Source organism: Aquarana catesbeiana, linkage group LG01 (genome assembly GCF_042186555.1).
Source record: "Aquarana catesbeiana isolate 2022-GZ linkage group LG01, ASM4218655v1, whole genome shotgun sequence".
Lineage (NCBI taxonomy): Eukaryota > Metazoa > Chordata > Amphibia > Anura > Ranidae > Aquarana > Aquarana catesbeiana.
Window position 1 is genome coordinate 628042538 of NC_133324.1, and position 13843 is coordinate 628056380.

The following is a 13843-nucleotide window of genomic DNA, read 5'->3' on the forward strand; positions in this document are numbered from 1 at the left end:
ATCAATAAGGGAAGAAAGGAGTAGCAGTTATAAAAACGGTTTTCCACTTACATCTAAGCCATGAAAACCTCTTCCTCTTGATGGACTGTAAGATCAATGGGCTTTTGAAGCAAGTGGTCAATTTTTTTTCCCTGAGCTGACTTGAACTGAACATCTTTTGCTATTCAAACTGTTGCCATTTTATAAAACCTGCATAATAATAAGTTTTGTGGGCAATAACAAGGATTGTTAATATGACCTGAGACCTGTGGCACTAGGCCTCTAGAGTAGGGTGACCAGACATCCCTGATTTCTGGGGACAGTCCCCGGATTGAGGACACTGTCCCTGGACCAAGTCTGTCCCCAGTTTTGTCCCCGGATTGGATTTGAACAGGGGCTGGGGCAATTTCAAAGACAGCCCGTGCAGAATAAGAAGAAAAGATCTGAATTGCACCCCCCCTCCTCTGCCGCCCCTACTAGCTTATGGGGGTTTATTTTTTTTCATTATCTGTGCCTCTTTCTGATGATCATGTGCTGGTCGGAGCGGAGGGACTATTTCTTCAGTTTCGGGCGCATGCCCATTCAGCTCTACTCGGATGTTCTTCTGCCTTGGCTCAAGTCCTGGCCAGCCGCCTGCCTGCTTATCTCCTTGCCTTCCCTGGTGGAGTGATGTTCCTCTGCTCCCCACCCAGTAGTAGCCGGGGCCCGAAGAGTAAAGCCCCATACACACTATCAGATTTTCTGCTGACTTTTTTTCTTAAAATTTCCAAAACCATGTAGTGCAAGGGCCTGCCTGATCGCATACACATCGAAAGGTTTGACCTTATATTATATGGTTTTGGTAAATCTGAAGGAAAACATCAGCAGAAAATCCGATAGTGTGTATGGGGCTTTAGACTTGACAGGCTGTGAGGCGGGCGGCGGCGGCAGCGGAGACGGGCAAAGAGTCGTCGATTGCTGCCATTACTAGTAAAAAAAAAAAAAAATATGTCCCCGGATTTCATTTTAAAAATCTGGTCACCTTACTCTAGAGGGCAAAGCGCTGTTTTTGTTTTTTTTTGTCTTTTGGTTGAACCCATGTTCCCTGTACCTTCAAGTACTTACTAAGTTTCTGAAAGAGTAATTTAGAAATGACATCTTGTTTCCAAGATGCCATGCAATGTTTTGCACTACATGTGCATGCTTTTAATAATTATTCTTGCAAGTCTGCCATAAGTGTTGCATCATTTTCACAGATCCATCTTCATACAATATTATCAAGCACATTTTCTGTGGCTGGGACAAATCATTTGTACTTTGCTCGAAGCCAGAGGTGAGTCATAAAAGACTAATGTTATTGTTATTTTAATCATGTCTTCCTTATCTGTATTGGCTACTAAGTCTAGTTTAATAACTTCATACAAAGAAAAGAACATTGTGGCAGTGCTGATTATCACCCAAACTTTTTTTTTTTTTTTTTGTTTAGGATAGAGTAGCTAAGTGTTAACCCCCATGACTTTATAATTTGCGGTCTTTGTCCAATTGAGGAGATTTCCCTTAATTTCCTGTCCTGGAGACACAACCTGGGGTGAAAAGAACTCTCTAAAAAGTAAATTCCCCTCTGAGACGGTTTTTACCAAACCTAAATCTTCATTGGAAGATTTAGCCTCACCTATCTGTTTTGGTGACAATGATAAAATGTATTTCCCCCTCATTTGTTGTCGCAGGTAATGGAGAGAGTGAATCTCCCCAGCAAGAACACAAACAGCAATTAACCACTTTAAGACCGGCCTCTTTTTCAGACTCGGTGTTTACAAGTTAAAAACACGTTTTTTTGCTAGAAAATTACTTAGAACCCCCAATCATTATACATTTTTTTTCGAACACCCTAGAGAATAAAATGGCGGTCATTGCAATACTTTTTGTCACACTGTATTTGCGCAGCGGTCTTACAAGCGAACTTTTTTTGCAAAAAAATTCACTTATAAGACACCAGTAAAGTTAGCCCCAATTTATTTTTAGATTGTGAAAGATAATGTTACGCCGAGTAAATTGATACCCAACATGTCGCGCTTCAAAATTGCGCCCGCTCGTGGAATGGCGTCAAACTTTTACCCTTAATCTCCATAGGCGATGTTTAAAAAATTCTACATGTTTTGAGTTACAGAGGAGTTCCAGGGCTAGAATGATTGCTCTCGCTCTGCTGATCGCGGCGATACCTCACATGTGCGTTCACTTCTGCGTGCGAGCTCGTCGGGGCGCTTTAAAAAAATTTTTTTTTTTTTCTTATTTATTTTATTTATTTTTACACTGTTTAAAAAAAAAAAAAAAAGGTCACTTTTATTCCTATTACAAGGAATGTAAACATCCCTTGTTATAAAAAAAAAAAAAAGCATGACAGGTCCTCTTAAATATGAGATCTGGGGTCAAAACGTCCTCAGATCTCATATTTGCACTTAAATGCAATAAAAGAAAAAAAAAATATTGTCATTTGAAAAAAATGACAACAGAAAAATGTGCCTTTAAGACGTATGGGCGGAAGTGACGTTTTGACGTCGCTTCCGCCCTGCTATGGTATGGAGACGGGTGGGGGCCATCTTAGCCTCACTCGTCTCCATACCCAGCCAAGGCCAGGTCCCGATCGCCTCCGCTGCTGCCGACAGCTCCGGAAAGCGGCGGAGGGCGCGGGAGAGCGGCTGTAGGGGGGAGGCCTCTCCCGCCGCCGATAATGAATCTGCCGCAGAGACCACCATTATAGTTAACCGAACCACCGCCTGAAGAGATGGATACCCCGGTTGTGGCAGCAGCTGCTGCCATTACTGAGATATCCCTCTTCAAAATCAGGACGCATATAGTCGTGCGGCGGTCGGTAAGTGGTTAAAACCTGATGGGTTCTTTTCCATCCATACTTTGTCCAAAACTTAGTGTTCATACGCTTAAAAGTGCAACTAAAGTCTAAAATAAAAAAACGTAAAGTAGAATTACATTTTTTTTTTTTTTTTTCATATTGGATAGAGTAAGATAGGGTTATAACCCCTGTCAGTTTATTTTTGGAGCAGCTTCACATCTTTTAGATTTTCTGTCCTGTCTTTTAGAAGCCTGAGCCTGCTGATGACTTCCGCTCTTGCCAGAACAAAACTTACACCAGCTGCATCAATGATGAAACCATTGACGATTGGAGGCAGAAAGTCATAGAAAATAGTAATTCTAACACCATGAAGTACGTCTGAGTAAAAATACTATTCATTCTCTTAAATCTGAAGTTTAGCTTACAAACTTTTTGCTCTACAGCTTTAGTTGCATACCTGTAATTAAGTATGTACCATGATGTGCAGGCTGTTGGATTCTGTAGAAAGCTATGGGGGGTTAACAGGTTTGGGTCTACAGGCTCAGCTGCACTAAAGATGATCTAATGGAGACACTCACTCCTACCCTCCCTCACCTCCATTGAGAAAAGTTATTTCACTGATTACACTGCTTGTACCTTAAACTGTGAATGGGGGAAATAATTGTGTGACTAATCAGATCCTCCCCCATACACAGGCAGTGTAATCATTACAATAACTTTTCTCCATGGAGGAGGAGAAAGGAGAGGATGTGTACCCATCAGTTCATCTCTAGTGCAGCTGCCCCCGGAGACCCAAAGCTGTTAACTCCCACAGCACTGGAAGTTCAGCAGCAGGAAGAGGACAGGGCAGTCCTGCAGTGAAGATTTCTACAGAATTCATCAGCCTACACATCGTAGGAATTAATTTCAGGTAAGTAATGTAACTAAAGCTATAGTGAAAAAATGTTAGCTAAACTTTAAATAGTACATTACATTTACCCAAAGGCAAAAGACCCGTTGACATGCTATGTAGACAGGACAACTTTATACTGAATTATATACTGTTGGCAGGCTGAGCTCAGAGTCTATCAGCTTGGGTAGATTTGTCTAGGCTTAAAGAATGCCAATGGCCCAAAACTACCATTACAATTAATTTGCATGCTCTAGAGCGAGGGTCCCCAACCCCCGGGCCCCGGACTGATACTTGTCCGTAGCCTCTTTGCAACCAGGCCGTGAAGGCTGCACTGTAAGAGGTGCGGCAGGTGAGCAGAGAGATGACATCTCTCACCGTCCGCCCTGCATCATCGCTGATCTGCCTTCACAGCCAGACCGCGAACGCTGCTCCATCAGAGCGAGCAGAGAGATTACATCATCTCTTCCCGCCCGCATTGCCGCCGTTCCGTCCTCAACTGCGCATGTTCCGGTTTACACACTCAGGTGCCAGAATGCTGGGAGGCAGAGTTGTTAGCAAGGCACAAGCTGCATCTGGTGGCAGGCGAAGGTGACAAGCTGCATCTGGTGGCGGGTGACATGGCAAGTGACAAGCTTCATCTGGTGGTAGGCAACGTGGCAAGTGACAAGCTGCATCTGGTGGTAGGCGACGTGGTGGCAAGTGACAAGCTGCATCTGGTGACAGGTGACGACAAGCTGCATCTGGTAGCAGGCGGCGTGGCAAGTGACAAGCTGCATCTGGTGACAGGTGACAAGCTACATCTGGTAGCAGGCGGCGTGGCAAGTGACAAGCTGCATCTGGCGACAGGCGACATGGCAAGTGACAACCTGCAGCTGGTGGGAAGTGACAAGCTGCATCTGGTGGCAGGTGACGTGGCAAGTGACAAGCTGCATCTGGTGGCAGGCGACGTGGCAAGTGACCAGCTGCATCTGGTGGCAGGCGACAAAAGTTTTCTTTTACAAAACTGGCTCCCAGTGCCAAAAGGGTTGGGGACCATGACGCTAGAGTACTAGAATGCATATAATTTTGTCCCTCTGGCTGCTCAGACATTTAGGCCGGTGTGCAAAAGTAGTTTTTTTTTTTTTTTTTTCAAATAATTGAAGCAAAACTTTATTGTGTAAAGATTCTCAATGGCCTTAGTAAATCAGCCTCATTGTTTGGTGGTCAGTTCAGAATTGTTTTAATCTAGTGTCTATGGACTGATTTACACACACTTTACATTGTCTGCTTGCATTATGAATAGTGCACATATGATCAAGTAAAGCATTGTATCTCTGTCCTGACTGCACCATGTTTGTGCTATATAATTGCAGTGAATAATCCTTCCTTATGTCATGAGTATGATACATCTGATACATGTAATTTTCACAGTGTCAGGCTATATTTGCAACTGTATCAGATGTGTGTAGGCCACCTTTTATCAGGATGAAGCTTATCAGCCAACTTCATCCTGATTCAGCATACAGTGCCTTAAAAAGGAATCATACCCCTTGAAATTTTCCACATTTTGTCATGGTACACTTTTCAGATATTTATTTGTAAAAAATGTTGAAAACCATTTTCCTTCCACTTCACAATTATGTGCCACTTTGTGTTGGTCTATCACATAAAATACCAATAAAATACATTTACGTTTTTGGTTGTAACATGACAAAATGTGGAGATTTTCAAGGGATATGAATGCTTTTTCAAGGAGCTGTATATACAGTATCTCACAAAAGTGAGTACACCCCTCACATTTTTGTAAATAATAATTATTTTCTTGTGTCAACACTGAAGAAATGACACTTTGCTACAATGTAAAGTAGCGAGTGTACAGCTTGTATAACAATGTAAATTTGCTGTCCCCTCAAAATAACTCAACACACAGCCATTAATGTCTAAACCGCTGGCAACAAAACTGAGTACACCCCTAAGTGAAAAGTTCCAAATTGGACCCAAGGTGTCAATATTTTGTGTGGCCACCATTATTTTCCAGCACTGCCTTTACCCTCTTGGGCATGGAGTTCACCAGAGCTCCACAGGTTGCCACTTCCTCTCCTCCATGACGACATCACTGAGCTGGTGGATGTTAGAGACCTTGCGCTCTTCCACCTTCTGTTTTGAGGATGCCCCACAGATGCTCAATAGGGTTTAGGTCTGGAGACATGCTTGGCCAGTCCATTACCTTTACCCTCAGCTTCTTTAGTAAGGTAGTGGTCGTCTTGGAGGTGTGTTTGGGGTCGTTATCATGTTGAAATATTGCCCTGCGGCTCAGTCTCTGAAGGGAGGGGATCATGCTCTGCTTCAGTATGTCACAGTACATGTTGGCATTCATGGTTCCCTCAATGAACTGTAGCTCCCCAGTGTCGGCAGCACTCATGCAGCCCCAGACCATGACAATCCCATCACCATGCTTGACTGTAGACAAGACACACTTGTCTTTGTACTCCTCACCTAATTTGCCGCCACACACGCACACACCATCTGAACCAAATAAGTTTATCTTGGTCTCATCAGACCACAGGACATGGTTCCAGTAATCCATGTCCTTAGTCTGCTTGTCTTCAGCAAACTGTTTGCAGGCTTTCTTGTGCATCATCTTTAGAAGAGGCTTCCTTCTGGGACGACAGCAATGCAGACAGGCTGACCCCCCCACCCCCCACCCCTTTATCCTCTGCAGCAATGCCACGGTTCTGCAGCTCAGTTTCAGGGTTTTGACAATCTTCTTATAGCTTAGGCCATCTTTATGTAGAGCAACAATTCTTTTTTTCAGGTCCTGAGAGAGTTCTTTGCCATGAGGTGCCATGTTGAACTTCCAGTGACCAGTATGAGAGAGTGAGAGCGATAACACCAAATTTAACACACCTGCTCCCCATTCACACCTGAGACCTTGTAACACTAACGAGTCACATGACACCATGGAGGGAAAAATGGCTAATTGGGCCCAATTTGGACATTTTCACTTAGGGGTGTACTCGCTTTTGTTGTCCGTGGTTTAGACATTAATGGCTGTGTGTTGAGTTATTTTGAGGGGACAGCAAATTTACACTGTTATACAAGCTGTACACTCACTACTTTACATTGTAGCAAAGTGTCACTTCTTCAGTGCTGTTACATGAAAAGATATAATAAAATATTTACAAAAATGTGAGGGGTGTACTCATTTTTTGTGAGATACTGTGTGTGTGTGTGTATATATGTGTGTGTGTGTGTGTGTGTGTGTGTGTGTGTGTATAATATATATATATATACACATACACACACACACAGTGACAACTCTGCATTACATGTGCTATATCTGCAGCCTACAGACATTTCCATGAGAGTGGAAGAATTTCCAAGCAGTTGCAGTATTTTCTGTGTTTTTTTTTTTTTTTTTTTGTGCCGTTTGTGTTGTGTTTAATACAGCAAACTGGGATATTCAATATTGCAGAATTGTTTAGTATTCAAGCCACATGTTAAACCGCTTTTTCAGAGGCTCTTTTCTATCTTCTCCTATACAGCGGCATAGTACAAACACTTTCCTCTTCAGCCTGCTGGAATGGAAGTTTCCTAGAAAAGACGTAAGTACTAAAATCATAGCCTTGCATCTTGAACACAGTGTAAAAAAGGGAGTTTTCTGTAGCAAATTCTAGAGAACATAGATTGCGGAATCGGATTCCAATCATTTCCGTCATTTCACATTGCAGGCTGAAAATAAAATAAAGATTATTATTGTTTGCTATGGGCCACAGAAATGTTCATGTTGGTTCATCTTTCATATATAAGCCTCATTGTTCCCCCAGACTGGTTCACCAGCACAACGCATTGTATTGGATTGGGAAATATTCTTGTATGTTAGATACCTGTTTCCTGCCATTCAGGTTGATCCTTCCAAAATGCAGTACATGTCAATACATAGGGCAACCTACATTTACAGAACTTTTATTGCTATATGCACAAATAGGCAGTTAGAATAATAAAGTATGCAAACAGAGGTTGCCTGCATTCAATTAGCCAGAAATATGTGAGCTTTATTGAATAAAAAACAAGAACAAAAACATCACAGATCTGAGATACAGGATGACAGCAGTGATGGTTGACGCATTTCACACAGGATGCACTTAGTCATTAGGGATGAGCCCGATGTTCGAGTCGAACGTAAGTTCGACTCGAACATCGGGTGTTCGCCTGTTCGACGAACAGCAAACAATATGCGATGTTGGTGGCAAATTTTTCTTTTTTGGTCCGTTGGGCGGCGTAATAGAAGATGAATGGACATCGCTGGACAATTTAATTTTTTTTATTTTTTAATATAGGACCTGTCCCAAGCTGTCTCTTGTCTTTTTTACCATTCTTGACACTTTTTTTTTTGTGAAATAGTAGGGGTACCCCATTACCAATTCACATGGGGGGGCCAGGATCTGGGGTTCCCCTTGTTAAAGGGGGCTTTCAGATTCCGATAAGCCCCCCACCCGCATACCCCCACAACCACCGGGCAAGGTTTGTGGGGATGAGGCCCTTGTCCCCTTTAGAAATGTCATTTTGCTGCGGTACTGTTCTAAACACAGGAAAAATGTGCCACTTTAGCGCCGGTTCACATTAGAAGCGACACGACTTGCAGGTCGCCTCACCGAGGCGACCTGCACACGACTGCCGCGGCGACTTGCAAGACGACTTCTGTATAGAAGTCTATGCAAGTCGCCCCCAAAGTAGTACAGGAACGGTTCCATTGTACAGAACGGGAGGCGACTTGTCAGGCGGCTAGGTCGCCTGACAAGTCTCCCCCGTGTGAACCGGCTCTTACAGGCATACTATAGACACCCCCCAGGCACAGTATTTAAAGGAATATTTTGTTTTTATTGTTTCACTTTAAGCATTAAAAAAAAATTGCTGCTCCCAAAAAAACTGCCTTTTTTTTAAAAAAATGTTTGCATTGATACATGTCCCCTGGGGCAGGACCCGGGTCCCCAAACACTTTTTATGATAATAACTTGCATATAAGCCTTTAAAATGAGCACTTTTGATTTTTCATGTTCGTGTCCCATAGACTTTACTGGTGTTCGTGTATTCTGCCGAATTTTTTGCCTGTTCGGTATGTTCTGATGCAAACCGAACCGGGGGGTGTTCGGCTCATCCCTAATTAGTCATAACCTGCTGCGTGAAAAGTATTAACCATCACTGCTTTCATCCTGTATCTCGGATCTTTGACATTTTTGTACTTTATTCAATAAAGCTCACTTTTTCTGGCAATTGGAGTGCACTTAACCTTTGTTTGAATACATTTGGATTGTCTGGGTCACAAACCAGATCAGCACCTTCTTGCACAGAGAAGGGGATAAATAGGAATACTTCACCTAGAGTGGTATTTGCTCTTCTACTGTGAACTACAATACGAAGTCATAGCAGCCACCATACAGACTTCCCCTTTACACAAAGATATCTTTGCATTTGATTTGTTGACAAGCGCTTTTCACTACAGAAATGATGAGCATTTTAAAACAAGCCCCAAGATCCCAGGAATTGACTTGTTGTCCATTAAAGTCCTTTTTGAGAAGTTGATGAACGCCCAGCATTCAAGGCTACTGGAGCAGGTAAAATCCAGTCCATGCCACTGTTATATATGCAAGCCTTTGATAGTGGGCCTTTACTAGTTAAGCTGATCATGCACGGCTTGAATTGCGGCCAATTTCTGCTGAATGAGCTGAAATTTGAGCTGTTGGTGACCCTGTCGTCAACACTAGCCTCAAAAAACTTTGAAAAAATAAAAGGAGCTGGGTGGGAAATTGTTGGCCGAACAGTGAAAGCATCCAATCAGATGCAGCCACAGGTATTCAGACAGCCATGGGTGATATGGCGGTCTGACTACAACAGGAGTCAGGGGGGATTCCTACATCCATGACATTTTAACTACTTCAGCTCCAGGAAGTTTATCCCCCTTCATGACCAGGCCATTTTTGTGCGATACGGCATTGTTTTACTTTAACTGACAATTGTGCAGTCGTGTGACGCTGTACCCAAATAACATTTATGTGCTTTTTTGCCCACAAATAGAGATTTTTTTTGGTGGTATTTGGTCGCCTCTGCGGTTTTAATTTTTTGTGCTATAAACAAAAAAAAAACAACAATTTTGAAAAAAAATATATATTTATTTACTTCCTGCTATAAAACATATCCATTAAAAAATTTAATTTCTTCATCAATTTAGGCCAATATGTATTCTGCTACATATTTTTGGTTAAAAAAAAAATGCCAATAAGCGTATGTTTATTGGTTTGCGCAAAAGTTATAGCATCTACAAACTATGGGATAGATTTAAGGAATTTTTATTTATTTTCATTTTTTTTTCTTTTTTTTTTACTAATAATGAGGGCGATCAGCGACTTATAGTGGGACTGCAACATTGCAGCGGACAAATTGGACACTAATGCCGCGTACACACGAGCAAAATTTACGACAGAAAAAGTCTATTCTATCGTCTATTCCGATCGTGTGTATGCCTCATTGGACTTTTTTTTTTCGAAAATTCTGACGGACCTAGAAATGAAACATGTTAGAAATTGGTTCAGTCGGAAATATTTAGATCGGGAAAACCGCTCATCTGTATGCTGTTCCGACGTACCAAAAATGACGCATGCTTTAAAGCAAGTGCGAGACAGATTGGCTACTGGCTAATTGCACTTCCTTTTTCTAGTCCGGTCGTACGTGTTGTACGTCACCGTGTTCTGGACGGTCGAACTTTGGTGTGACCGTGTGTAGGCAAGACCGCTTGAGCGGAATTCCATCGGAGTTCCGTCAGAGAAACCTTCGGAGGTAATTCTGACGGCAAAACCGGTCGTGTGTACAGGGCATAAGTGACACCTTTGACACCTTTTTTGGAACCAGTGACGCTAATACAGTAATCGGTGCTAAAAAATATGCACTGTCATGGTACTAATGACACTGGCAGTTAACATCCATCTGCTTTGCAGAAACACAGGATCTCTACCTTCCCTACTGACAGAACGGCACTCTTCCTTGTTTACATAGGCAGACTGCCCTTCTGCTTCTGCCGGACCCGCTGATTAGCTCCTGCTGTGTCCAGTCACAGTGGGAGCAGGACGCCGGGGGCACGTGTGCGAGCCCCAGACCCGGCAGTGCAGGATTAGGTACAGGTACGTGATTCTGCACAGGAGGTCCGCCTTGCAGCCGTAATTGTACAGTATACGATCGGCAAGCGGTTAAGGAGAATCTAGTGATTTTTCTTTGGGCTGAGTGAGTAAAATCGTAATGTGTAAGGCTAGCCTAAGGTCCATTACACATTGATAAGGTTAATTTATTTGCCGCCTCCTATGAAGGTACTGTGCTTACCACATTCCTCCTGCAGCCTGGCTTTGAGCTTGGACCAGACTCCATTGTTTTCTACCTCAACTGTATCTGTCAACATGCACTGACATACAGTCATTTCTTTAACTAAATGCAATTCAGAAAGTGCTAAATTTGAGTTGGTTTAGTAACACAAACAACAACATATACTGACAACTGCTGCAAAGCCTGACCTCAAGCTGGCCATACACCAGTAAAGCTTGGCTTGAAAATATTTGTTTTAAGTGCGTTTTGTTCGACTTTCTAGTCGTTGGTGGGGTCAAATCAATGGTCATTTTTGACTACAGTGATGAGAGAATTTGTAAGAGCAGGGTGAAAATTTTTCCTTGAACAAACAAATTCCTTTTACAATGTTTTTTTTTATTGAAAAAGAGTTTTCAGACAATATAAATAAAGAACAGGCAACCGGTACGAACGAACAAATTTCTGACAGTGAATGTGGTTTTTGTTCAGGAAAGTTCATGTACTCCAAAATTAAATGTTAAAGGCAAATTTTTTTTGAAGTACTTTCGAGTGCCATACATGAGAATTTTTTTTTTATTAATGTTCGTAAAAACATTCTTTCGAAAACCTGCTCGTGTGTCGCCAGCTTAATGAATATGCAATAAGCCTTGCCTTGCAGATATGATGAATATGTCCGCTGCAGCCGGTGGTTCTAAGTTTAGTACAGTAAATGAATGTCCCTTTCCTGCCTCACCACGTCTTTATTGCTGTTTGATTACTCTGTAATAGGTTGATTAATGACTAAAGTATTCTTCTTTTCTGTTTGATAGATTCATAAAGGCTTTGAAAGTTTTTTAATACCACAACTTTCCAGCTCTCCGCCAGATGTAGAAGCCATGCGTATTTACCTCATACTCCCAGAATTCCCTCTGCTGCAGGACTCAAAGTACTACATAACACTGACACTGCCATTAGCCATGGCAATCTTGAGGCTGGATACCAACCCAAGCAAAGTGCTGGGTAACCAACGTCTTTTTTTTATAGTGTTTTGTTTCACAATATGTTCACAGTACGTTTTGGTTAGAGTATGGAAGGGTGGAACCTCTAGGTTTTTATTGCTGGTTGTGTCCCCATTTAGAAGATTTCTTCTCACTTCCTGCCTTGGTGTTAAAGGCAAGTGATTAAAAATATATTTTGTCAGACTTTGTTGTCTCCACAGTGTTTGTTTTTTGTTGATTGTTCTGGGGCCCCTATTCTATCTTGTTCTGGCGAAAGTGGGTTAATAGTGACAGGCGATGGGAAATCTCTCCAGTGGGTGCAGAGAAATCAACATAAATACCATGGTGTCACAGACAGAAATAAAAACATTCTGACAAAAGTTTTAACCTTTAACCACACTGAAAAAAAAGCTGGCAGTGATTAAAAAAAGTTTTGTATGGGAGGTTATTGGTATATTTGGTTTACATTCTGTACTGTGTAGTGGAATTGCTAAAGCTGGGCAAACACTGTTGGCTTTTTTAAAATAAAAAAAAAATGCTGATACACAAGTGCAGTGGCTTAAAGTACATTTCCATTTTTGCAGTCAGATTTCAGAAAACCCCCACTTTATGATTTATGTGTGTTCCCATTCATGCAGCATACCTAAAAATAAAGTACTTCTAACCTTTTGGGTGTTAGTTTGGAGAAAGCCCCTCATTTTGGCTAAAGTGAGGGAGGGTTATAACCCCTTTTAAGGTTTACTTTTGCCTTTTGTGTACCATTGAACAGATCTGCCTTCATTTCCTGTTCCATAGCCAAAACAGGAAGTAAGAGAAAATCCCTCTAAGGCCTCATGTACTGTGGGCGTTTTTACAGCTGCTGTTTTGGGCGTCAGACATTTTTTTTTTTTTTTTAACTGGCTCTAAACCCTGCATGTTATCTTATCAACGCACAGGCTTTTATCAACGTTTATCAGCATTTTTGGCAGGAAAGTTAGTGGCTTTGGAACAGCAGCATTTTTGCAGAAAAAAACGTTGACAGCTCCTAAACTCTGCTAAACGCCGGTGCCCAGAGTGTTTTTTAAATTCATTTGGAAGCGTAGGCCGCCAGCATCCTTAAAGGGTAATTTAAAATCCTCCTGGATTCCTCTCCTCCAGCGCTGACAGGACAGGCTAGATGGATTCTGACTGGTCAGTACCATCCATGTGACGGTGCTGACCAAATAGAATGCCTTCTATCCTTACACGCTGAGAGGTATGGAAAGGAGATTAAGCCTCGTGGACTTCAAATCGGTGAAGCGCGTCCCAGTGTCTGACAGCACGGTATCATGGGACACTGGTACAGCGGGACTAGAGGGGTGAGTGTAAGTTCACCTTACAGATTTTCTGTAAGGCCCCTTTCACACTGGGGCGGTGGGGGCGTCGGCGGTACAACAGCGCTATTTTTAGCGCTGCTGTACCGTCGTTCTTGTAGCAGTATTCGGCCGCTAGCGGTTCGGTTTTAACCCCCGCTGGCGGCCGAAAAAGGGTTAAATCCGCTCGTACAGCGCGGCTATAGCCGCGGTATTACCGCGGTATAGCCGCGCTGTCCCATTGATTTCAATGGGCAGGAGCGGTTTAGGAGCTCCTTCCCCGCTCCAAAGAAGCGGCTCGCAGGACTTTTTTTTACCGTCCTGCGAGCGCACCGCTTCAGTGTGAAAGCCCTCGGGCTTTCACACTGAACAAACAGCGGAGGCTGTTTAGGGGCTGTTTTCAGGCGGTATTTTTAGCGCAATACCGCCTGAAAACCGCTCCAGTGTGAAAGGGGCCTAAAGGTGAACTTACACTTTAACAACCAGTGAATAGCTGGTTTTTAGGGAG

The 13843-nt window shown here is 42.6% G+C and overlaps 1 protein-coding gene across 2 annotated transcripts in view; it reads left to right on the top strand.

The window, feature by feature from the left end:
- Positions 1–13843, top strand: part of HERC3 (HECT and RLD domain containing E3 ubiquitin protein ligase 3) — a 116453-nt gene that overhangs the window by 54754 nt on the left and 47856 nt on the right. For both annotated transcript variants that reach the window (XM_073600915.1, XM_073600918.1), the window contains exons 9-13: positions 1215–1291; positions 3054–3178; positions 7223–7282; positions 9181–9292; positions 11837–12026. In XM_073600915.1, coding sequence (XP_073457016.1) covers positions 1215–1291; positions 3054–3178; positions 7223–7282; positions 9181–9292; positions 11837–12026 — 564 coding nt within the window. The remainder of the gene's footprint in view (positions 1–1214; positions 1292–3053; positions 3179–7222; positions 7283–9180; positions 9293–11836; positions 12027–13843) is intronic.